Below are 26,449 nucleotides of genomic sequence, written 5' to 3'. Positions count from 1 at the left end.
CATATCTTTTAAGAACTTTCTCAAGTTGATTATTACAGAAATGAGTACCCCGATCACTTATTAAAGCTTTCGGTGTTCCAAACCTTGCAAAAAGACGTTTTAAAAAGTTGACTACAACTCGTGCATCGTTAGTTGGGAGAGCTTGTGCTTCCGCCCATTTAGATACATAATCAATGGCTACGAGTATATATAGATTATTATGAGATTTTGGAAATGGACCCATAAAGTCAATACCCCAAATGTCAAATACTTCACATACTTGGATGACATTTTGTGGCATTTCATCACGTTGACTTATTTTTCCGGCCCTTTGACATGCATCACAGGATTAGCAAAGAAGGTGTGCGTCTTTGTAAATTGTAGGCCAATAGAATCCAGCATCATAAACTTTCTTGCTGTTAGTTGAGGCCCATAATGCCCTCCAGTTGGTCCTGTGTGACAATGGTTTAAAATTTTACTAGCTTCATCCCCAAATACACATCGGCGTATTATTCCATCGGGACAACTTTTAAACAGATGTGGATCTTCCCAAAAATAGTGTTTTATATCACTGAAGAATTTCTTTCGTCTTTGGTACAATAATCCTTTCTCAAGGAATCCACAAACTAAGTAGTTTGCATAGTCTGCAAACCATGGGATTTCTTTATAATCTATCTTCAATAGATATTCATCAGGAAAGTTGTCTTGTATGGCCGATTCATTTAGAACTTCTAACTCAGGATTTTCAAGACAAGAAAGATGATCAGCGGCGAGATTTTCTGCTCCTCTTTTATCTCGGATAATATCAAACTCTTGTAAGAGTAAGATCCAACAGATTAATCTTGGTTTATCATCTTGTTTTGAAAATAAGTATCTAAGAGCAGAATGGTCGGTATAGACCACCGTTTTTGCTAGAATGAGATATGATCGAAATTTGTCAAAAGCAAAGACAATAGCAAGGAGTTCTTTTTCAGTAGTTGTATAGTTCGTTTGTGCTCCTTGTAACGTCTTACTAGCATAATATATAGGTTGAAATCGTTTTTCAATCCTTTGTCCTAAAACGGCTCCCATTGCAAAATCACTTGCATCGCACATTAGTTCAAATGGTAGATTCCAATTTGGTGTTATCATGATCGGCGCATTAGTGAGTTTCTCTTTAAGAATATTAAAAGATTTGATACACTCATGAATGGAGCATCCTTTTCTAGGAGTTTTTTCATAGGAGTGGCAATTTTAGAAAAATCTTTTATGAAATGTCGGTAAAAACCGGCATGTCCTAGAAAACTCCTAACTCCTCTAACATTGGTGGGATGTGGAAGTTTAGCAATTACATCTACTTTAGCTCTATCCACTTCAATTCCTTCTTTTGAAATTTTATGTCCAAGAACGATGCCTTCTTTAACCATAAAATGGCATTTCTCCCAATTAAGAACTAGATTTGATTGTTCGCATCTAATTAGCATTCGTTCCAGATTAACTAGACATGATTTAAATGTATCACCGAAGACTGAAAAGTCATCCATGAATACTTCCATGCATTCTTCTATCATGTCATGAAAAATCGCCATCATACACCTTTGAAAGGTTGCAGGGGCGTTGCAAAGTCCAAATGGCATGCGTTTGTAAGCAAAAGTACCATAAGGGCACGTGAATGTGGTTTTCTCTTGATCTTCGGGTGCTATTGGAATTTGAAAATATCCGGAAAATCCATCTAGAAAACAATAGTAACTATTTCCGGCAAATCTTTCCAACATTTGATCTATGAAAAGTAAGGGAAAGTGATCTTTTCTGGTGGCGTCATTTAATTTTCTATAATCAATACACACACGCCATCCTGTTACAGTTCTAGTAGGAATAAGCTCATTTTTCTCATTTGTAATGACAGTCATGCCACCCTTCTTAGGTACGCATTGAACTGGGCTTACCCATGGACTATCAGAAATTGGATAAATTAGACCTGCATCTAGCAGTTTAATAATCTCTTTCTTAACTACATCTTGCATATTAGGATTTAGTCTTCGTTGGCGTTGCACATACGTTTTATGACCTTCTTCCATAAGGATTTTATGTGTGCAATACAAAGGACTTATTCCTTTAATATCATGAATCTTCCATGCAATGGTTGGTTTATGAGCTTTCAACACAGAAATGAGTTGTGATTTCTCATTTCAGTAAGAGAAGACGATATTATTACAGGTAATTCAGATTCACCATGTAAATAAGCGTATTCCAAATGGTTTGGAAGTGGCTTTAACTCTAATTTCGGAGGTTCTTCTATCGATGATTTATATCGATATCTGTCTTCTTCTTTTAGCATTTGAATTTCTTCTGTTGTTGGTTCATATCCATTAGCTATTAGTGTAGCTAACATTTCAGCTTCATCAATTGGTTCATTACCTTCTCCTAAAGAACATTCTCCTGTTCCTTGTAATTCTGGAAATTCTTCTAACAATTCTGCATGTGCATCTATAGTTTGAATATAATAACATGTATCATCTGCAGATTGTGGTTGTTGCATTGCTCTATCAACTGAAAAGGTAACACTCTCATCCACTATACTTAGGGTCAATTTCTTACCGAACACGTCTATCATTGCTTTAGCCGTGTTTAAGAATGGTCTTCCTAATATGAGAGGAACTTGAGAATCTTCTTCCATGTCCAGAACAACAAAATCTACTGGAAATACTAAAGTACCAACTTTAACTAGCATGTTCTCCATTATCCCTCTAGGATATTTTATTGATCTATCGGCTAGTTGTATGCTTATTCTGGTTGGTTTCAATTCTCCAAGGTCTAGTTTAGCGTATAGTGAATACGGCATTAAATTTATACTAGCACCTAAGTCTGCCAATGCTTCTATTGAACTAAGACTACCCAGAAAACATGGAATTGTGAAACTTCCTGGATCAGATAGTTTTTCTGGTATCTTATTCAACAGCACTGCTGAACAATTAGCATTCATAGTAACAGCCGAGAGTTCTTCCATTTTCTTTCTATTTGAGATTAGATCTTTCAAGAATTTAGCATATCTAGGCATTCCTGAAATCACATCAATGAAAGGAAGATTTACATTTATTTGTTTAAACATATCCAAGAATTTGGATTTCTCGGCTTCAAGTTTCTCTTTCTTCATTTTACTCGGGTAAGGAAGTGGTGGTTGGTATGGTTTAACATAAGGTTTAGCCTTAACTGTGTTATCTTCATTAACCTTCTCAACTACCGGTTCTTTTTCCTTATCTTGATTAGGTTGTGGTTCTTGTGGAGTAGGAATAGCTTCATCAGAAGTTACAGGTATTTCCGGTGGTTTAAGCGTTGTACCACTTCTTGTGGTAATAGCTTTAGCTGTTTCATTCCGGGGGTTAGCATTTGTATCACTAGGTAGACTTCCTGGTTTTCTTTCACCTATTAACCTTGCTAGGTTACTCACTTCTTGTTCCAGATTTTGAATAGAAGCCTGTTGATTTCTAAATACTTGAGCATTTTGTTCATTGGTTTGTTTTTGAGATGTGAAAAACTGCGTTTGAGTTTCAACTAGCTTCGTCATCATATCTTCTAAATTCGGCTTTTTATCATCGGTTTGTTGTGGTGGTTTGTTTTGAAAATTAGGTCTTTGCTGATTGTAAGTATTATTGGATACTTGTTGATTGCTAGGACCTTGTTGGTTGTTGTATGGAATATTTCGGTTATAATTTTGGTTTTGATTGTAAATCGGTCTTGGCGGTTGATAGTTATTCTGATAATTATTTCCAGGCCTTTGGTTTATGTATGAAATATTCTCTCTTTGTTCCTTTGTTAATTCAATACCGAGACAATCTTTTGTCAAATGTGGTCCTCCACACTGCTCACAACTAATTTGTATTGAGTGAATATCTTTAGTCATCTTTTCCATTCGTCTCTCGACAGCATCTATCTTTGCGGAAATGGAATCTAAGTCATGGCTAGAATCGGCTCTAGCTGCTTTAGATGATCTAACGATATCTTTTTCTTGATGCCACTCGTGTGAGTGGGAAGCAGTGTTATCAATAATTTTGTAAGCATCAGTTTCGGTTTTCTTCATAATAGAGCCACCAGCTGCTATATCTATGTCTTTCCTTGTAGTGATGTCGCATCCTTGGTAGAATATTTGTACTATTTGACAAGTGTATAAACCATGTTGCGGACATCCTCTTAACAACTTTCCATATCTAGTCCATGCCTCATATAGAGTTTCATTCGGTTTCTGTGTGAACGTAACAATTTCTGCTTGAAGTCTTACGGCTTTAGATGCAGGAAAGAATTGTTTAAGAAATTTGTCAACTAAAACATCCCATGTATCGATCGCCCCTTCAGGTAACGATTCCAACCAATCTTTGGCTTCTCCCTTTAAAGTCCAGGGAAATAACATGAGATATATCTGTTCATCCTCCACTTCTCGGATTTTAAATAGTGTGCAGATCCTATTAAAGGTACGTAAATGTTCATTTGGATCTTCCTTCGGCGCACCACTAAATTGGCATTGATTTGTCACCATGTGTAGAATTTGTCCTTTGATTTCATAATCTGGCGCATTAATGTCTGGATGAGTAATTGCGTGACCTTGGCCAGTGCGTTTAGCTCTCATTCGGTCTTCCATACTTAAAGGTTCCAGATTCTCCATAATTGAATTTGTTGAATCGGAATCACTAGAGGATTCTGATTTAATGGTTCGTTCCTCAACAATCTCTGTTTGAATGATTGGTGGTTCCGGAGGAAAGTTTAGTGGTTCAGGATCTACGAATCGTTCCTGAATATTCTCCAGATTCTCAATTGTGAGGTCGGGTTCAAAAAATGGATTATCGGAATTTTGAACTGAAGTACTTGGTCGACTGGATGACGATTCTAAAGAAAAATCAACGGCGGTTATATTTGCTAAATGTCTTGATCTAGTTACAGGTGGTGAACGTACAAAAGGTGGTGAACGTCTTGCTCGGTGCATTCACTGAATATCCTATTAGTTTTTTTTTTTTTTTAAAGGAAAGAAAAATTATAATAAGTTATCTAATCAATAGACTTTTCTGATTTTGCCCACGTTTCGAATAGCCAAAAGATGCAGCAGAGGGGCAGGATTCGTTTGGTCTCAATATAATTGAGGACTGTTTGGCTCCAATAACCCGGTCCACGTACAAATCCAACTATTACTACGAACCAGAAAATTTTGATGTCTATCAATTTAACCACTTAAAATAAATTTTCGTAATTTTAAGAAAATTAGATAAGAAGTAGAATAAAAATCTATGTCCTAAAAACTAGAATAGCGAGAAATAAGAAAGAAAAAGAGTTCGTCGGAAAAAGATTGAAAAAGAAAAATGGTTGAAAAATAAAAGGTGACGGAAAAATAAAAGAAACTTATAAAACTTAAAAATACTTGACTAACCTAACCTTATTACTACAACTAACTTAAAATTATAATCGCAAATTGAGATTACTAATTGGAATGATAATTGATACATAGGTAAAAGGGTCTAAAAATATTAAAGCTTACAGGAAAAACTAAATCCCAAATGGAAATAACTTAAAAAGAAGCTAAAACTTAAAAAGGCGTCGCAAAATTCTAAAGTACCTAAATCTTAGTCTAAAGAAAAAGCACTTAAGGAATTCTACGGCAAAGACTAAAAATCTAGGAGTAAAACTAACTATGGCAAAATCTAAGTTTAAAACTAAATATGAGCTAAAAATACAAATATTACGCTAAAACAATTAAAAAGGGACAAAATATAAAAATATACAAAAAGTTGTAAAAATTACAATTTTTATAAAAATATTATTTTTATATTATTTATTTATTAAAACTATTAATTTTACAATTTAATAAAACTAATTAATACTAAATACATAAATTAAATAAAAAGTAAAAGTTAAAATAAAACTAATTATAATAATAATAATAATTAGGGTTAAATAATAATAATAATAATTAATTACCCCGTAATTAATTCAGTTTAGGGTTTCTGTCAGCGTGTCAGGATTACTCCGCGAGTTGCGGTATTTAATGCATCAAACCCCGCGAGTCGCGGGGTTCCAGTTTTCAACTGACAGGTTATTTAAATTCAACGCGTTTTTCTTTATTTTTTTTTTTTATTTTCTGTTTTTAATATTTTCTGTTTATATAAAAAAAATATGTGTATAATAAAAACTTATATTTAAAACTTAAATAAATAGAATTACTTTATAATTTTATAAATAAAAATCTTAAAACTAGATTTATATATATATATATATATATATATATATATATATATATATATATATATATATATATATATATATATATTTTATATGTTTTTAAATAAAAACAAAATACTTAAATAAAACTTATATAAAAATAAAGAAACTTTATAAAACTTAAATATTTAACAAAATCTTAAAAATACATAATTTTTTTTTTTTTTTATATTAGCGTTGCGCTTCCGGCTTTTAAGAGAGTCCCCGGCAGCGGCGCCAAAAATAACTTGATGTCAAAGCTAAGGGGTATAAAATACTATAAAATTTTAGCAGGAAATACTATTAAATACGATACATTTTTACACAAGATATTTATTTATTTAGAGAACGGATATACTTAAACCTTGCTACAACACTTATAGGCAGTGTACCTAATCGTACAGTAGTGTAGTTTTTAGTAAGTCCGGTTCGTTCCACATGGAATATTTTTAAACAAAGCTTAACGCTATATTAGTTTACTTTTATAGAAATACATATATATATATATATATATATATATATATATAAGTAATATTATTATTATAAAGGGGGGTTTTTACCGTTTAATGACCGGTTTGTCGATTTTAAAACTTTAGTCGCAGTTAAAAGCTAATGTAAAATATTGAATAAATAAAAGACTTAATTTAAAGCGTAAAATAAATAACGATAATGAAATTGCAATAAATAAAAGTGCGATAAAATAAAATTGCGATAATTAAAAAGTACGATAATTAAAAGTGCGATTAAATAACAATAAATAAAAGTGCGATAAGTAGAAGTGCAATTAAATATAAAATAAAGGAAATTAAATATGAAATAAAAGAATTATGCTTATTTAAACTTCCGTAATCATGATGTTTGACGTGTTGATTTTAGTTTTATGCCCATGGGTTAATTGTCCTTTGTCCTGGATTATTTAATATGTCCATACGGATTTGTCCATAATAGTCCATCAGTCATAAATATAAAGAGCGAAAGCCTTCGTCAAATTATTCTTATTCCCGAAGTCAAATATTCCAACTAATTGGGGATTCGAATTGTAACAAGGTTTTAATACTTTGTTTAATGAATACACCAGGTTATCGACTGCGTGTAAACCAAGGTTTTACTACTTTGTTAACAATTACACCAATTACCCTTGAATGTAATTCACCCCTGTTTCAACAAGTTTATTAACTATTAATCCAGTTCCGTATCCGGTAAAATGAATAATTATTGGTATTTATAGATATCCCGCCCACCGTACCCAGTCAAGCTTATGTGGTTATATATAAATACGTCAAATTATAAGTTTGTATATTAAATTAACAAGGTATTGTTTAGTTAATATAAAACCCATTAATAGCCCATAGTCTAATTTCCACAAGTGTCGTTCTTTTGTCCAAACCCCAATTATGGTACAAAGCCCAATTATCCAATTTTAGTAATTAGCCCAACATCATGATTACTTCGGATTAAATAAGCATAATAATAACTTAGCTACGAGACATTAATATAAAAAGGTTGAACATAACTTACAATGATTAAAAATAGCGTAGCGTTACACGGACAGAATTTCGACTTACACCCTTACAACATTCGCTAACATACCCTTATTATTAGGATTAAAATTAAAATTAAAATTAAAATATAAATATAAATATATACGATACAGATAGAGAGATGGATGGATTTTTTTGGTGATTTTTGCGATCAGAATTCGTTTGCTTTTATAGGGATTTTCGACTTTTGGGGCTCCGCGACTCGCGGCATTTTTGCCTTCAAACTCCGCGAGTTGCGGAGTTTGAAATTACAGCTCAGTCCCTTTTGGAGTCTTTCTTGCCGACGGTTTATAATATATATATAATATATATATAATTAATATAATTAATTATATATTATATTATATTTATATACATAGTTAACTTGTAATTTTTAGTCCGTTGCGTCGAGCGTTGAGAGTTGACTCTGGTCCCGGTTCCGGATTTTCGAACGTCCTTGCGTACAATTTTATATTTTGTACTTTGCGTTTTGAATCTTGTACTCTTGTAATTTCGAGACGTTTCTTATCAATAATTGGAACCTCTTTGATTGTCTTTTGTACTTTTGAGCTTTTTGGTCGTTTGCGTCTTCAATTCGTCGAATCTGTCTTTTGTCTTCACCTTTTATTATTTAAACGAATATCACTTTTAAATAGAATAATTGCAACTAAAAGCTTGTCTTTCTTGATGAATAATGCTATGAAATATATGTTCGTTTTTAGCATTATCACTTACTTTTAAGGTAGAAATGTCATGAGCAAGAGATCTCTTTGGTCCTAGAAGGAGAGAAAGATGTGATAGATTAGATTGAACCGATTGTAAGTACCTATAAATATTTGGATCTTCGTAGCTTTAAGACTACACAAATGTAAGAAGAACAAGATTGAATGTAAAAAGCCTGAAAAAGAGTAGTTCTTCTTATATTAAAAAGGAAGAGATATGGTACATCAAATGATTGTAGTATGATGTAAGACTTAGTAGACAGTTAAGAAAACTAATTAAGCATGGGGAGTAAAATTTTGCATGAGAATGAGCAATCCAACTGTCATGGTACTTAAGAACTGGTTGCGACTAAGTAGTAAGATGTGCATGATGTACGATGTTTAAAATAAAGACTAAGTGTATATACGAATGTGTATTATCGGTATCTAATGTGAGAGATGAGAAGATTTTTATGTTATGGTAATGAATTTAGAGAATGGAAGGAGGCGTCTCTGAAAATTCGCATGAGAATAGTATAAAGAGAATTCATGAAAATAGGCATTGAAATGAGCTCTAAATCATAGATTGTACCTTATGGGTACATATATGAATAGTTGATTATCACAATGAAGGTACATACGAGTCCATATTTAAAATGTTGGGCGTAATCAGAAGTGGAGAAGCATGTTAAGGAACATGTTATGAATAGAAAGGAGAAATAATCGATAATAAGTTATCACCTATAAGCAACAGTGATATGGGATGACGATAAGAGGAGTTATGAGTGTCATTAGTCAGAGAACAAGACACGGATGTTTGGTACGAACTTAAAATTGTAAAGTTAGTTTTGACTACAGAGTGGGAAAAATTAAAGAGTAAGGTTCCCTACCCGTAAAGATGATGAGATATGTATTTAGGGCTACATTTGCGTAGTAGCAATGAGTCTTGCGACACGTTCTGGTTATGTATTGAAAAAGGAATAGGTTCCGCTATTCATTAGCCAGAGAATATGATGTAGAAATTGATGATGAAAATGAAAATAGCGTACGTTTGATCTATAATTATATTAGATAATATTGAAGGCTTGTTCAAGTAATTAGGAGAATTTTATAAGCAAAAAGAATTTAATGGGTTTTGCATGAGGTATGTCAGATTTCCCGTTTCTAGTTAATGTGGTTAAGAGGAAAAAAAAAGAGGGGGGGGGGAGGGAGGGTTAAGTGGAAATACATGGTTGAAGGGAGCATAATAATGGAAGATTGATCATGGTGATAATATGATCGTTAACTTTATGGAGATAGATGAAGGTTGAAATAATGGTACCTCTATAGACTTTAGTAGAAATATTTTTACCAAGAAAGAACCTATGGAAGATTCAAAGGTATGTAAGTTTATATACAAGTGATATGTGGGGAGCAAATGCGGGCTCTTGTATAGATTCGTGAATAGAGACTAAGAGATTATAGAAGATTTTAAATATTTAAGCAAATGAGTCATATAATGTGTGATTTGATGAAGATACTTGAAAGATGAATTTTACAAGTGTAAAATTGGTGAAGAGTGTAATTTAATTAAGAAGAGAAAGGTACTTATGAAATGTACTGTACAATTATACGTAAAGCTTACGACATGGAAATAATGGCGAGCATAAAGGGGATAAAGTCTTTTTATTTGTTTAATACTAAACACGATTTAAGATGACGATGCGAATAATCAATGTTGATGGTATGAGTTGTCGACACGAAAAGTACGTAAGGAAGTAAAATCTATGTAAATTGGCGAAAATTAAGAGAAGCTAGTGAAGAATTTAGAGTGATAACATGTTTTAATACTTTGAAAGAAGAAAATTAAGATGCGAGAATATGGTATAACGAGAAATTTTCTGGAAAAGAAATAATGATTTGTCTGGTATTAAGGACTAGTTCTCAGATATGAGGATTTTTATTGGTAAAGATTGTGATATAGAGGCCTAATAATACGGGAAAGGAGATAGAAAGCGGATAAATTGAAATATATAATGAAAGATACATGAAGAAAGAGTACTTAAGGTATGAAATTTAAGAGATAGGGTGACAGAAAATAACGAATGTATGCCTAAAGAACACTTAGTGTGTGATTGATGGAGCAACGTGCACAAAATTCTACAAGAAATTACTAACATTAAGAGGAGATTAAGTAAAAGCTAAGTACTTTGGTTAACGAATTTGAAAGAGGTTAGTGAACAAAGTTTCAAAATTATGAGGACAAAGGTATAAATGATAACTAATTAGATGTAAAGCCTTAATAGATTCAGGAAGACTTATGATTATTTGAAACTATATACGGTAAAAAGGGGAATTGGTCCCAACGAGTTATGAAGTATGTGCAAGGGCCGGTGAAGGTTCAAATGTAGTTGATAAGGTTTTTGAATTCACCAAGAAATATAAAGGAATGTTCGTGAGGACACGAACAACCTAACGGGGGGAGAGTTGTAACATCCCAAAATTTTAAGATAATATTTTATGAGAATTTATTAGTGATTCGTTATGTTTAAGTATTTAACTAGCAAAATAAAATAGACAATTCAAGAATTTGTTAGTTAAATATTGGCAAGTACTAATCATGCAAAGTATGAAATGAGATGGTTAGTTAGTGTTAAGGACCACCTAAACTATGTTTTGGTGGGGAGGGACCTAAGTTGCCAACTAGTGAAAGTTTATAAGTATTAAACTAGTCATGAAGCTTCTAGTTCATTTTAGGGAGAAAGTCCAAGAAAGAAAGAACGGGAGAGAAAGGGATGGGAGAAATTAGGGTTTTCAATTAGTGATCTAACCCTATAACAATCAAGTAAGTCTACAATTAAGGATGCTAGTAGCACAAAGAAGTAAGAAGATCATCATCAACATCCTTTTCTTCATGTTTTTCAAGTTTGAATTCTTAAGAAGAAGTTGAGGTGCTAATCAAGGAAAGGAAGCAAACTTGGATGCAAATTGACAAGTGACAAAGGTGAGTTAAATGGGGGTAATATGGGTGGGTCAAGGGTGATCATGGAATCCATGATCATAAGTTATGTAAAAGAGATGTTCATGATTATTCTATGTTTTTGAGTTTAATTATAGAAGTGTACTTGTGGTTGTTTTGAATACGAGATAGGATGATATGGGTGACTTAATGCTCCCGGATTGCATCTGTGCAAGAGGGTGACGATTAAGTTCACTAGGTAAAGCTTAGACTTTTCGTCTATGTCAAAGTGCAAAGCTTAGACTTCATGTCTATTATAAGGCGAAAAGCTTAGACTTTGTGTCTATGTCAAGGTGTAAAGCTTAGACTTTATGTCTATGTCCATATCACGTGATAAGCTTGGATTTATATTCATGTTAAGTGTAAGCTTGGATGGGGTCCATGTTAAGAGTAAGCTTGGATTTATATCCATGTTAAGTGTAAGCTTGAACGATGTCCATTTTATGTGTAATCTTGAACACACATCTATGATAATGTTTTAAGCTTGAACTATGTACATGTCATGTGCTAAGATTAGACGTATACCTAGGATGCGAGATGATCGAGTCCGAAACATGAAATCAACCTTCGGGTTGGAAGGTTATGGTTACGTTATGATTGTGTTTATGTTTTAAGTTTAAGATATTTATTTACCATTAACTCACTAAGCGTATTGCTTATCCCGTTATGTTGTTAATGTTTGTTAGGTTCTTATGCATCGAGAAGGTATGGAACGACAAGGTTTTAGAGGAGCATTCGGCACTTAGCAAGTGGTATGCAAGTCTCTTATTTGAATCTAGCTTTATGATAACCGCTTATTAACTCCAAGGGTCAAAAGTGTATTAAGATAAAAGATGTTTAAGTTTGTTTATGTGTTATGACGATTAAAACAGGTTGGAACGGAGTTGTTATGCGTTGATAGTCAAACGGGTCACAAGTGTTAATTTGGTTAAAAACTACCATGTCAGGGCCTGATCCCGGAATGGGATTAAAAGATCCCGGAATGGGATCAAAGGTGATTTGCAAGAAATCTGATCAAAACCTGATCCCATAGTGGGATGATGGGATCCCATAGTGGGATCTAAAAAAAAAAAAAAAAAAAAAGTCATCGTTTAAGGGCGTTAAATCGAGACTAGAAATGAGGGGCGGCGTTGAGTAGTAGTTAGTAACGATAAGTAGTAACGAGTATTGGTATGAGAGGATGAGTATGTTCCAAGCAGTGTCTTCGTAGTGTCAAGTGGTGATCGGTGGTGACAGAAAGTGTCGAGTAGTGACGAGTTGTGACGTGATTACATGATTTTTATAGGTTATAATAACAACTAATTTGCACAATGTAAATTTCTACTCATATATGAGATTATACGGTTTATGTACTAACGGTATTTATCCAAGTAACCAACTTGACTCGCTCCCAATTCCTTATTTTGAGATGTCGAAACTTCTATGTGAGTTACCGTAATGTAATCCCGGTCATTACATTACACTATCTCATATTTCCATTCGACATTACTCCATAAGTTCAAGATAGCTTAGTCAACTTAATTCAATTAGGTCTCGCATCGTGTGTACGTATGTGATTCGTCATGTAGTATTTAGTCCAAGTCCATATCATATAGGTATAGGGTGTATATGTATGTGATGTAATATCCTACATGTAGCATAGTGAAGCAAACAGTGCAAGCATGGTGTATAATATTCATTCAGGGTATACGACTATAGACTAGACCCATTAATGCGCCCTACAGTTAGACACACTAATGCATCCTAGTTCCCTATAGTCTGGCTCTGATACATACTATAACACCCCGTCAAAATCCATTAACGGATTGTTAACTCTGGTCCCAGTGCTTGGCTTGAATTCTACGTAACAGCAATGTTCTACAGCAGAAGCAATTAATACATGAGAAATAACACGTAAAACGGGTCAACAATAATGTTGAGTGAATCTACAGGTTTAAGTAAACAATACAGTATGTTTAAGAAACGATTTTCAGAAAACGTTTATCAGCGAAACACTACCAAGGTTCAATATTAAAAGTTTGCAGACAACATTTGTCAAGTTTTAATCTGTTTATGAACATTAATGTCAAGTTTAGCTGTGTATGACATTCAAGAATGTTTTTGTTTCTCCTGTTTGTAACACACAAGTTTAAGTGACCAATTGTAACGTATGAGACCACAAAGGTTTCATATTTAAAGTTTGTAGACAACACTGTATCATGTTTCAAATATTTGTAGACAATATTATGTCAGGTTTCAAACGTTCGTAGACAATATCATGTCAAGTTTTAAATGTTTGTAGACCATACCATGTCAAGTTTTAAATGTTTGTAAACCAAAGTTTTAAGTAACGTAAAATAGTATCTGAAAAACATTATTCAGAAAATAGTTCATTTGCATTTGACCACAAGATTTCAATAAGCACAACCCAAAGTTACAAAATGTATATACATCCGTGAGCACTTGAATACTAGCATAAAGACCTGCGTATAGTATACACTACACTTATCCTTTTACCCCATAAAACGTATACACTTGTTCGAGTGTACATAAAGTTCAAAGTAAATGCAGCACAGTTGTAGTAGGGTGAGGTTTGTCTAACCTAACGGATCCGTCCATCTAAATTGTGCTTACCCGAAGGTAATTAAAGTATTCAAGCTATGAGCTTTGTGAACAATAACTCACACGTATAATAGTACTCTTGTCAAAAGTAAAAGCATTTATAAAATGTAAGTATAACCAGCGTGTATTCTCATCCCAGAAAAATATGTAAAAGTGGGACTGTAGACTCACCTTTAGTAGCACAGTAAGTATTCAACAAAAGAAATGTAGCTGACAGAACTTGACCCGAGTACTCAACCTAAAGATACGTGTCGGTCAATAACTATTTCTATATATATATACTAAGTTATGACATGTCATGCAATATAGTCCTAAGTGCTCAAGCTTGACAAAGAGTTAACCCATTTCTTCTTATATGAAATGTAATTTGAAAAGTTTCCTTCCTATAAATTGTTGTGTACGTTTGTTTAGCTTATTTAGTAAATCGATCAACTTTGACCACTCAAACTTGTCAAATTTATCTTCTTTATCTAGTTTATTTAGTGTTCTATTTAAAGCTTTAGACTTGTTTAATAACATTAAAGTTTCCTCCATTTTATAAAAAGTCAACAAAAGTCAACGTAAGATCAACCCAAAAAGTCAATTCTTTTGTGAAGGTCAACGTTTCTAAATTCTAAGTAAAAATCAACACCTTTGATAATTCGGCCGAGCTTTGAAAGTCATTTCATTTTATGACGTCAACTCTTCTAATAAGGAAATTATATATAATAACTCGTACGTGTTTAATTTAAACAAGACCATACGATCAACAAAGTCAACTCAAAAACCGACTCAGGTCAACTAGTCAACGATGACCAAAAACGTATTTCAAAATGATGGTTGTATCCATTTAACGTCGAAAACAAAAGTATATATATTAGTTTTGACCCATTTCAAACATATTAGTTGCAGCAGCAACTTCTGGATTTTTTTATAAAAATCATTGTAACTCCGTTTGACATGAGACCAGTGCCATTAGTTTCGTAAATGAGTCTAATATTTTCTGACCAAATATGAAGTTCTAAATCGAATCCAGTCATTTGTTTTAGCAAAACTTTAAAAATTCATATAAAATCAAAAAAAATCAAAATCAAGTGAATCCGGAGTCTAAATTGAGTAACTTTTCAAGAGGAATTCAACCATGAACTCAGATTTGCAAGACCAGGCCGTTTACTATATGAAAACAGAAGTTACAGATCTGATTTTTACACAACGTTAATGATTTAATCAATTAAAACATATATACCAATTGACATGAGCACTAATCGACATATACAACATATACATGCATAAATACAGATGTAAACATGAATAATCAAATTAGGGCTCTAAGATTTATACCATAGATCAAGCAATTGTTGGTACTATCGCGTAGAGGAGAACGAGACGAGCACAGATTCGCATCCAATTGAACGATCAAGCAAGGAATTGATGATGATAATGATTTTTGATGGTGATGATGATAGATGGTCGTGGTTATGGTGTAGAGGAAGAAGAGAAAGAGTTTTAGGTTTAGGTTTAATTAAAAGGGTTTAGTTCATGGGTTGGGTTTCAAGCTACGGGCCAAAAATAATCGAATGGACTATAGAGATGGAAGGAAAATGACCAAGAGGGCCAAAAGGGAGTCCATGGACTCATTTTGTTGCTAGTTAAGCTTTCTAAGTAAATCCATTAAGTGTCGTTAACCGAAATCGAAAACCGACACGTTAATCGAGCGTTCTAGCAAATTCTACGCGTTTTAAATTTATAAAACTTGCAATAAATTAAAAGTATTTTACAATCATAATAATTATATAAAATAATCATTAAGATTGAATTATCATTCGTTTCATTGCCGGATGTCGATAACCGAACTCGTAAAATTGGGACGTTACCCGAGCGTTGGCCAATATTCTCAAGTGTTTAATTTATATTAGTTCCAATAAAATAAATAAATTTTTAAAGTTAATAATTATCAAAAATAATTATCAAAATGTTATCCGTGTTTTTCGTTGTCTCAAAAAACGTTTTCCCGGTTTTCTCTAACCGTACGTTTTTCTCGCGTTGTCTAAGTTTCTCGCATACTTCTAAACCAAAGTATGAAATCATTTAATATGTAGCATATATTATAATAGTATACTTAAAAGAAAAAGTTCTAGCGTATATATTCATTAGAATTTAACTAACGATCGTTAAGTATTTAATAGAGAGTTAACGAAAGTTAACGAAAAAAGTCGAGTTGTTACATTACCTACAATAGCCGTGGGTCGAAAATTGATGTTAAACCTTGTTCATTAAATATCTGTGAAAGAACAAATTACAGTATATTGTAAACTATTAACATTTGACAATAGATATAATAATTAAGTTATGCGAAAATATTAAGTGTTGAGATCAAACAAGAAAAGGAGGTGAAGAACCGTACATTATGTACGTATGTGTGTATATATTAACTAACAAATTACCCGTAGTTAGCTAGATATGAATGTGAATTAATTATAATATCGTGTTAGATTTATATAAATCGTCAAAGAATGAAACATATTGAATGATTGTTCAATGTCTATTTCTCACAACTACTCTTTGTTGCACAAATCATTGTGTCGTGCGACTCGGTGTACAAATATGAATAGTCAATCAAGGTTTGTTATTTAATAATAATATGTTTTTTTCTTCTATGTCATGTCTTTGAATACATCATTTCTATAATTGTATGCAACATAGAATCTCTAAAGTTGCGTACAACATTTATGATTTCTTAAATAGTGTCTTCAAATAAGAATACTACATTATTTCGACTTGCTAACAAAACATGTTCTATATCTTAAGCTTATTTAGCGTGGTTGTTGTGCATAGTCGATGTCCGTATTAACCTTTATACTAATGTTTCCTATATTTTAGTCGATCACATGCCATTTTTACTATCTCCATGGAACAAAAGAGTTATCCGGATAACAAGCGGAGGAGGTCTCGATGATATAGGAGATGATTTATTGTGCACTAAACTTCACTTAGTTGATCTTGCTAGTTCAGAACGAATGAAGAAAATAGGAGTTGCTGGAACATCCTTATGTGAAGATGGGAGACATTTATCTCTTCTCCTGGTAAGAACAATACAGTTTTCTCTCGGGACACTAAACATTATTATTTGATATGCAACACAATCATGGTATCACTTGTTTGCTTGTTTGTTTGTTATCACTACTGCCCGTGCGGTACACATTTATTATATTATATTATATTATATTATATTATATTATATTATATTATACCTATATACTAAAAGGCGTGGCGGAATCCGTCGTTTTAGTTATATTATTATACCTATATACTAAAAGACGTGGCGGAATCCGTCGTTTTAGTTATATCGGAATCCGTCGTTTGAATGCAACGTCTTTTGAAATATGTCATGAATGACTCCAAGTAATATCTCTAAAATGAGCAAATGCACAGCGGAAGATTTCTTTAATACCTGAGAATAAACATGCTTTAAAGTGTCAACCAAAAGGTTGGTGAGTTCATTAGTTTAACATAAATAATCATTTCCATCATTTTAATAGACCACAAGATTTTTATTTTCAGTTCTCATAAATATACGTCCCATGCATAGAGACAAAAATATCATTCATATGGATTGAACACCTGGTAACCGACATTAACAAGATGCATATAAGAATATCCCCATCATTCCGGGAAATCCTTCGGACATGATAAAAACAACATCGAAGTACTAAAACATCCGCTACAACGGATGGGGTTCGTTAGGCCCAATAGATTTATAAAACATTTTATAAAATTATTCTACATTGAGGTGTAACAAAAATATTTAATGATACAACTCAGCTTAGAATTTAAAATCAATGCTGAACAGCATATAATAATCCATGCTAAACAGCATATAGTAATCTATAGTTCTATTCCACAGCCTGAGGTGTAACCAAAAATATTTGTTGATACAACTCTACATAAAATTTAGTTTTTGACGGAACTATTTTATAAATCAAAAAGCTCATTTATTCATCCCAAAACATTTAAAGAGTTTTAAAAATGGGATTAGTTTTTGTGTCTATTTCGTCAAACATTTATAAAAGCATCTCAGTCTAAAAATATAGATTTCAAAGGCATTTAATAAAGCAGTTATAAAACTGTTATAAAAACAGCGCATGTATTCTCAGTCCCAAAAATGTAAAGAGTAAAAGGGAGCAAATGAAACTCACGATACGATATTTTGTCGTAAAAATATTCATACAACGATACTGAACAATGCAGGGTTGACCTCGGATTCACGAACCTATATCAATTATATATATTAAAACATATAATAATAATCAAACAAGTTTATATATTAATATTAGTAATATACTTGGTATATTAATAAATTATATATATTTATATTATATACTTTAAATTAATATTTATAATTTAGTTATCAAAATAAATTTATTAGTATAGTAAATACTCATCAAATTATGGGTATACATGCAACTTTTTAAATGTTTTACAAAATAGACACAAGTACATGAAACTACTTTCTATGGTTGAACGATCGAAGCCGAATATGCCCCTTTTGCTTGGTAACCTAAGAATTAGTAAACCAGTCTACTAATTGACGCGAATCCTAAAGATAGATCTATTGGGCCTAACAAACCCCATCCGTTGGAGCGGATGCTTTAGTACTTCGATGTTGTTTTATCATGTCCGAAGGATGTCCCTTAATGATGGGGATATTCTTATATGCATCTTGTTAATGTCGATTACCAGGTGTTCAAACCATATGAATGATTTTTATCTCTATGAATGGATGTATATTGAAATATGAAATCTTATGGTCTATTATTATGATTTGATAATATATAGGTTAAACCTATAACTCACCAACATTTTTTTTGACGTTTTAAGCATGTTTATTCTCAGGTGATTATTAAGAGCTTCCGCTGTTGCATACTAAAATAAGGACAAGATTTGAAGTCCATGCTTGTATGATATTGTGTAAAAACTGCATTCAAGAAACTTATTTTTGATGTAATATATTCTTATTGTAAACCATTATGTAATGGTCGTGTTATACCTATATACTAAAAGACGTGGCGGAATCCGTTGTTTTAGTTACAGCCGGTCCCTCAACTTCGACTTAACTTACACAACGCCCCCGCGAGTTTATACTTTTTCAGGGGTATAAAGCGTAAATATATATATAATTTTATTATAATAAAAGAAAATAATTCCACCCGAATTTTTAACGGGCCCTATCTTCTCGCTCGGTGCGAGTTAAATTTTTTCGAGACCACCGTTCAACTTGAAAAAATCTGACGAACACAACGGGACTAACTACGCGCGAAACGGAAATCGTTAAAAAAACATTAAATATTTCGGGCTATATTTCATATCGCTCGGTGCGAATTAAATTTTTTCGAAATCATCGTTAAACTCGAAAAAATCTAGCGAACACAACGGGACTAACTACGCGCGAAACGGAAATCGTCAAAAAAACACTAAATATTTCGGGCCATATTTCATACATATACATACACGTACAACAAATAACTCAACCTATTAGATATATTAGGTACCAAACAACATATATTCAAATTCGACCGCGCGTTGAATACAACCGCAGCAATGCGCGGTCGAATTTTTTTCTAGTTTCTCCTAAATTTTAATATGTTGAAATTTATGTTTTGAGTGGTTACATAAACAATATTTTTTGGGAGATGATATATCCACCACCACTTTTACTCCTTCCACCTGAATGTTCTAAGATACTTTTAAATGATAACTTATATCAATTTTTTGTTAAATATTATTCAGGGACATTTTGGAAAAAAGACATAAATGATGGTGGATGAAGTAAAATTAGATGCGGATACATCTTCCATATTTTTTGTTAAGAAAAAAACATTAAATTATACGGGAACAAGAAAACCTAAAAATTTAGGCGGGTCGATCCAACATTACTTGGGTCACACCATTGCACCGAAATTGGGAAGTTGTGGACTCTTCTTCTACCGACTTACCACACAAAATATGAACAGACCTTAACGTTAACTTTTCACACACGAAATAGTAACTTTTATACCTGAATATATCAAACTCATATATTATTCAATATATCTGCAACAGAAAATAATGGCGAGTGAGCAATCGGTGTTAGCGTTAATCAGGGCATCAAGACCTAATTTTAGAAGCTCTGCAGATAAAATTGCATTTGCTATACACTCTGTTTTCCTTGCTAACGGGTTCAACCTCAACGCCACCGGTGCTCTGGCGTTCACCGATGACGCCCTCACCGCTCCATTTTCCGGTAGTCTGTTATCTGTTTATGTTTTGTATGTCTATTATACAATTAATTAAATATAAGACTAAATTTTCCTTTATTCTAGGGTTTCTATTGTGTTAGGGTTTTGATTTTTAAAATAAAAGTAAGCTGAATAGCTGATTAGCAAGACTTGTGAGTTTTAGTTTGTGCATATAATTTGGACTAATAACCTTTCGTGCTTATTAATCACATATTGTTTTGATCATTGTAAGTGACATTATTGCATTATTTTTATCGTGCCAAATCCAGTTAGCTTAGGGAATAAGATATAGAACTGCAAATATATCGTGTTTCTGATTTTCAATATTTTTTGTATGGATTTAGATGAAGCCGTAATTGATGGTTGGAACGAAGTTGAAGATAATTACGCGTTTGTGTACTCGAGCCCTGGAAAGGACTCGAAGAAAGTACTCGTGAAGTGCCTTGTCATGAACAACCAGATGTTTGTTGATGCTGTAACTGCTGGTTCTTCTAATCCTGTTCACCATGAGATCAAGTAATCATTATGCTTTTTTTTCTCTTAATCCGCGTGTGAATGTAGACATATATAACTGTTTGAATGCATATGCATTCAGGGTCTGCGAACTCTTCTACGTGCTACCATTTTATTACTTGAGTTCTTGTTAATATATTCATATGATACAAGATAGTGTTTTAAGCAGTTTTTTTCATACCTTATGGATATTGTGTAACTAGTGTTCCCTATATACAGTATTGATGATTTTGTTGGTGAAAGCGATGATACGAAATACAGTTCCCAGTTTAAGAACTTGGGCAAACTTGTAGATTGCATTAATCAAGACGTGATAAATAAGTTGAATGGATCTTCCACGCCAAGCACATCTAAAACAGCTACAAGGTAACTAGCTCATGTTCTTTGAACCTTATGGAAATTTATGTTTTATTTATTTATTATTTTTAGGCTATTGAGATCGGTATTTGCTTTATAAGGAGCTAAACTTTTATATATCATATATACTCTGTATAAAATAAGAGATCAACTTATATGTTGTCATTTGCATATTGTCTTCATTGATTCATTGTATGCCTTCCTCAGCAGAGTTGATACATAAATGATTATTTAGTAGTACTTAGAACTACGAACAACCTACTTAGCAACTATTGAATACATACAAGGGATAATTGCGTTCTATCCATGTATAAAATGTTGAATGAGTAACTATGGATGAGATCATAGACTATATTGTGATAAAATACTAAATTTAATGTCTTTTGCTTTTGGAAGCATACAAAATTGATAATGTATGTACATAAATGAGGAAGAAAGTACAGTTATGGCTCTGTTTTTATTCTTAACCATGTAATCACAATGGGTAAATAATATGAAGAATCTTGGTGGAAGTGACTTTACACTTATTACTTCAAATGCTCGGCCTCGTTTTATGTTTCGTTTTGATCTGCATGAAGGATGGATATGTGAAATTATTTGTGTAGTAACCACTGTAAAATGCATCTATAGAAGCTTGTAGGCTTTAAACTTATTGTTTAGTTCAATTAATTTGTTTATCCTACGTGTGTTAAGTTTATGCTTTCTTTTGTAGTTCTGAGCCAAATGTACAAGACCCTGATAGAGATCATCCTAGAGGTGGACCTTTGGGACTTGAAGATACTCGTGTTCCTTACTATCCTTCAGGGTATTCTCTTATTTCTATGTTAGAGATTAATTTATATATCGATTTGGATAGCAATGAACTGCTTGTATCGTTTTACTCAATTACACGTCTCTTTTTAATTCCATGTTTTGACAAACGTCTCAAAAGTAAATTTATGAATTTGCAATTATAATTAGGGTATATGCCATATAATAGCAATGTACTTTTCAAATGCGACCTATTTGAGACAACTTCATTAGCCATAGCCCATTAAAATTTCAAGTTTTGTTCAAGTATAACCAACTATTGGTCATATAAAAAAGGTAACTGTACGCCAGATAAGTGCCATGTTAACAACCCATAGAGACAAGTGTGAGATAAGCACCAACTCATAAAAATCATCTTTTGTATATGGTATACAAGTTATATTACGCAGTGCTGTAAAAGCCGGCCTGAGCACCAGTGTACTCGCAGGAAAATTGGCCGTAAACCGTGGCGCCTAGCCCGAATCGAACTAATTTTTGAGTATTTTGGTAATTAAGTAGGTTGTTCATATCGGCACTCCATCGAAAATGCAATGTTATCATAGCGCTTAAACCTTTATCATCATATATCTTCCCTTTTATTAATCTGAATTAAAAGTTTACTTCAATAATAATTAGGAAGTCTTAATGCAGGGTAGTTTTGCCTCCAGTTTATCCTAGTATCGGTTCGGATGATATCAATCCTCTGCCTGGTGCAGGAATGTACCCCTCAAGGTCCTATCTTTTGTCTCTTTAGCTTTTAATATATATTCTATCTCTTCATCTGGTTTACAAGTTGCTGATCTTATATCGTTCCTTCAACTTAATGTACAGGGGTATTGACGGCCATGGAATGCTTGTTGGTATGTATTCTTCTTTCTTTTTAATCTCAATTCATGCATTATGTTCAAGAAATGTGCATCATTGTCATGTTATATTGTTCATGCAGGGCCAAATGATCCCAGATTTTTTGGCGGTGTTGGTGGAGGACGGATGGGTTTCCCAGGACAGTCGTGAGTGCTTTCTTCAACTATTTGCTTTTTTTTTTTTTTTTACTTGTGAAAACGTTATAAAATGCTGGTATTTAATTTAACTTGTGGAATGCAATTGAAACACAGAGGTGTTCCACCAGGTGCTCGCTTTGATCCTTTTGGTCCGCCCGATGTTCCGGGTTTTGAGCCTAATCGGTTTACTAGGTATTGTTTCTAATCTCCACATATATGATTAGATTACAAGGAAAAATAGAAATAGATGAAACAATTTCTTAACTTCTATTTATGTGTCAATTCCGGTCACTTTATACATTAGTTGTTAATTAGGTAATTTTAATTATTAAGCTTGAAGGGGAACGGGTCAAATGAGTCAATAATTACCCAAGGTGTAAATGGTTATGCATAAAAGTACAATCCACAAATTTGCTGAATACAGATAATTAGATTATTTTATTTTGCAATCAAATTCAACAATCAAATTAAGTATTTAATATGTTCAGAAAAGTGGACAAAAAGTTCTACGGGTCGATCCAACTCAATCTGCGTTTGACCCATCATTAGACCCAGCTATTTCCCCCAGACCAAAAAAAGGACAGTCTGTCCCCAAAGTTTAGCTCATTCATATTTGTTAACAGGAACCCACGAAGGCCACCTGGTGGAACACATCCTGATCTCGAGCACTTTGGGAATGATTCAGATTTCATATAAGAGTGGAGTGTCCTAGAAGCATTAATGTTAACTTTTCATTGCGTTCGAGATGGTTCCACTATAATTTTGCTTATGTAATGTTTTTGTTTATACAGTTGGTTCAAAATTGGTATATAGATATATCTATATTTGTATGGGTTGGTTTTCATTAGCTTTACTTGCAAGACGATATATTTGATGTCGCTTTTATGTAATGTTGCCCTTATGTACTTGTGTCATATAGCGCGAATCATCAAAATCTTATATATTTGTTTATCGGAGACTCGGAGTAGTAACTAATTTCTCCAAGAGGGGTGTAAAACTTGATTCTTGAAAAAGAATTAAGGGAAAGAAAACGAAATCGTCGATTTATTGGCGACTTTACCGCCACTTAGAGCCTAAATTAAACTCCAGGCATGATTTAAAATCCATGAAAATTTGATCTCACCATTTTCATGGCGTCTCGTTTGTATAGTTCATTTATTTTTATTTTTTTTGTTTTGTTTTGTTTTTTTTTTGTTTTTATGTTGTACTCTTTTTTCTTTCTTTCCTTCCTACTTTCTGGCCGGAGGTCTCTGGAAGCAATCTCTTTATCCGTCGAATAGTGAGAGAAAGGACTTTCTATACTCTTTGGAGTGTTTCACTCGGGGTGGAGAAATGATTTTTCTGTATTCTAGGATAGATGAAGGATTGTCTACGATCAACCTCCCCATACCCCATATAGGTGGGATTGAGTATTGTTGTTGTTGGAAAGAAAACGAGAAAGAAAAAAAAACAAGTAAATTACGGTATATAATATGCTTATTTTTATCGTTACTTGGTTTACTATTTAAAATGGCCGTGAGAGTCGTTCAAATCTCTAACAAGGAAATAAATTGATCTCTATACTACTATGTTCTTATAGATAGATGGAGTAGTGATGAACTAATTTACCTTATGAATGTTACTCAGTCTCATATTAATAGTGTCTCAAATTAATAGTTCACTTTTATAAATAAAAAAACTCATATTAATAGTGTTCCAAATTAATAGTTTATAGAAAAGAATAAGAAGTTTAAATTCTATTATGCCCTTAATGTATGTGAATAGGATTAAAGGAGAAAAAAAAATGTAAGAGTAAAACTAGAAAGTAAATATAAAGTATATTACTTTTATAACATTTTCATAAACTGTGTGTTTTTTTATCTGTGGACTACTAATATATGACGGAGGTATTAGTTTGACACGTGATAAGTCATAAAATATAATGTGTAAAGAAATGTGTTGGATCTTGGTATAATCAAGTACAAGGATGTACGTACCATTTTGTCTAGTTAGATTATCCAATTTAACAAACAATAAAAAGTATGAGAATGAAGCTAGAATCCAATAGCCAGTGGCGGTACTTAGTGGAACACAAAGGGCTAATCCGCCCCACCTGGATTTTAAGGAACAAAAAATTTTACATTAAAAAAAAAAATTACAAAAAAATAAGGTTTTTTTTTTTAGTGTTTACCCTTGCTGACAATAAAAAATTTATTAAATTTTTACACCGCTCCGTCTATATCCGAGTTCAAGTTCCGCCACTGCCAATAGCTACTACAAAGATACATGGGTAATGGGTTCTGGGGATAAATTGAATTGGGTGTTCAATCATAATACTACGGGTACAAGGCATGTATTTAGTAACAGAAAGATAAAGATGGACATATCACCAAAATTAAATACGAAATTATTGACGTATTTTAAATTGAAAAAATTAACTATCAAATTAATTGAGTGTACAACATAATATTGCCGGTATGTTAATCGACTAGTGTCCCTTTAATTTCTTTTAATAATCATTTTTTTTAGAAGAAAAGAATTTTATTCCTGTTACCAAAAATTACATATACTTTTACATATACACACGTATGCATGTATGCCAACTATGCTAAAACATTCATATATTCATTCAAAAGGTTTATTCTGGCGGAGAAACCCTGACTCCGTGTGACTATGTCACCCATACCGCCCACCCCGCTAGGGCTAAGTAAGCCGTGTAAAGCACCTCCCCCACAATACCCAACAGGAAGTTGCAGGCCGAGAATCGAACCTGCACCTATCTGTATTCAATAAGGCCCTCCTGTAGGCCCTGAGATCATAATCGACGGGTACCACTGAAGCACTGCTTCGTTGGTAAAACATTCATATGGTAAAACATTCATATATGATCCTATGATCATGCATAAATTTTTCAAGAGGAATTATATCCATAATATGTGGGGTTTAAGGATCTTTATTTAACTCTGCGATCCGGTTACCATGAATAATCTAGATCGATATCAATGGCGATTTCATAATTATAACCCAATGGGGTCCCAAATTTTTTTTCGATACCAATTATATTTGAATGTTATTTTAGTGGTAGTTTACCCAAAAAAAATACTATGAATTCGACAAGTATATCGGGTCCGAGTAGTTAAATTTAGTAGTGTCCTATACATTTTAAAAGAAAAGTTATAAATCTGAAAATTTTACGGGGTCCTTCATTTAAATTTAGTGGTGTCCTATACAATTTAAAGAGTATTTTCTATTAAAAATTTTCAAACTATTGGTGTCACGTGACCTCACGGGTATATACATAAACTCGCCACTGATCGATATGATGATAGTGATGAGGTGTTAAATGTTTATGTTCACAATCGATAATGTTCGTTGATCGATGGCCTCAAAAAGGTTGTAGGTTATCGTCGTAAGAGACTGACATGTTAACCTTGTCGAATGATGAATGTGTTCGTGTAACGTAACTCGATCGTATGTTGAATCCGACAGAGTAAGTGCTATGTAAGTTGTCTCTTGTTTATGAAGGCTTATGGTTTGT

At 32.9% G+C, this 26,449-nt stretch overlaps 1 protein-coding gene across 2 annotated transcripts; it reads left to right on the top strand.

Annotated features, from left to right (window-relative positions):
* The first annotated feature begins 19,984 nt into the window (after nt 1-19,984).
* Nucleotides 19,985-23,858, top strand: LOC139853202 (probable proteasome inhibitor). Of its 2 annotated transcripts, none has more exons than XM_071842582.1 (9): nt 19,985-20,277; nt 20,617-20,788; nt 21,005-21,151; nt 21,855-21,947; nt 22,583-22,663; nt 22,763-22,791; nt 22,878-22,941; nt 23,047-23,124; nt 23,421-23,498. In XM_071842582.1, the coding sequence occupies exons 1-9, from the start codon at nt 20,103-20,105 to the stop codon at nt 23,479-23,481; spliced, it is 900 nt and encodes a 299-aa protein (XP_071698683.1). In that variant the 5' UTR covers nt 19,985-20,102; the 3' UTR covers nt 23,482-23,498. The 2 variants fall into 2 exon arrangements, with proteins under 2 accessions (XP_071698683.1, XP_071698682.1); XM_071842581.1 differs by lacking the exon at nt 23,421-23,498 and adding an exon at nt 23,556-23,858 and having other exon boundaries at nt 19,987-20,277.
* The last annotated feature ends 2,591 nt before the right edge of the window (nt 23,859-26,449 follow it).

The sequence above is a fragment of the Rutidosis leptorrhynchoides genome, chromosome 6, assembly GCF_046630445.1.
Source record: "Rutidosis leptorrhynchoides isolate AG116_Rl617_1_P2 chromosome 6, CSIRO_AGI_Rlap_v1, whole genome shotgun sequence".
In the NCBI taxonomy this organism is placed as follows: domain Eukaryota; kingdom Viridiplantae; phylum Streptophyta; class Magnoliopsida; order Asterales; family Asteraceae; genus Rutidosis; species Rutidosis leptorrhynchoides.
Note: the sequence above shows the minus strand (reverse complement) of the source record. Positions and strands in the feature narration are given on the sequence as shown.

Excerpts from the sequence above, each read along its gene's own strand:
- LOC139853202 (XM_071842581.1), top strand. The coding sequence starts at position 20,103 with ATGGCGAGTGAGCAATCGGTGTTAGCGTTAATCAGGGCATCAAGACCT. Across the intron at positions 22,942-23,046 it reads ATGGGTTTCCCAGGACAGTC|AGGTGTTCCACCAGGTGCTC; the intron begins GTGAGTGCTTTC and ends ATTGAAACACAG. Across the intron at positions 23,125-23,555 it reads GAGCCTAATCGGTTTACTAG|GAACCCACGAAGGCCACCTG; the intron begins GTATTGTTTCTA and ends ATTTGTTAACAG.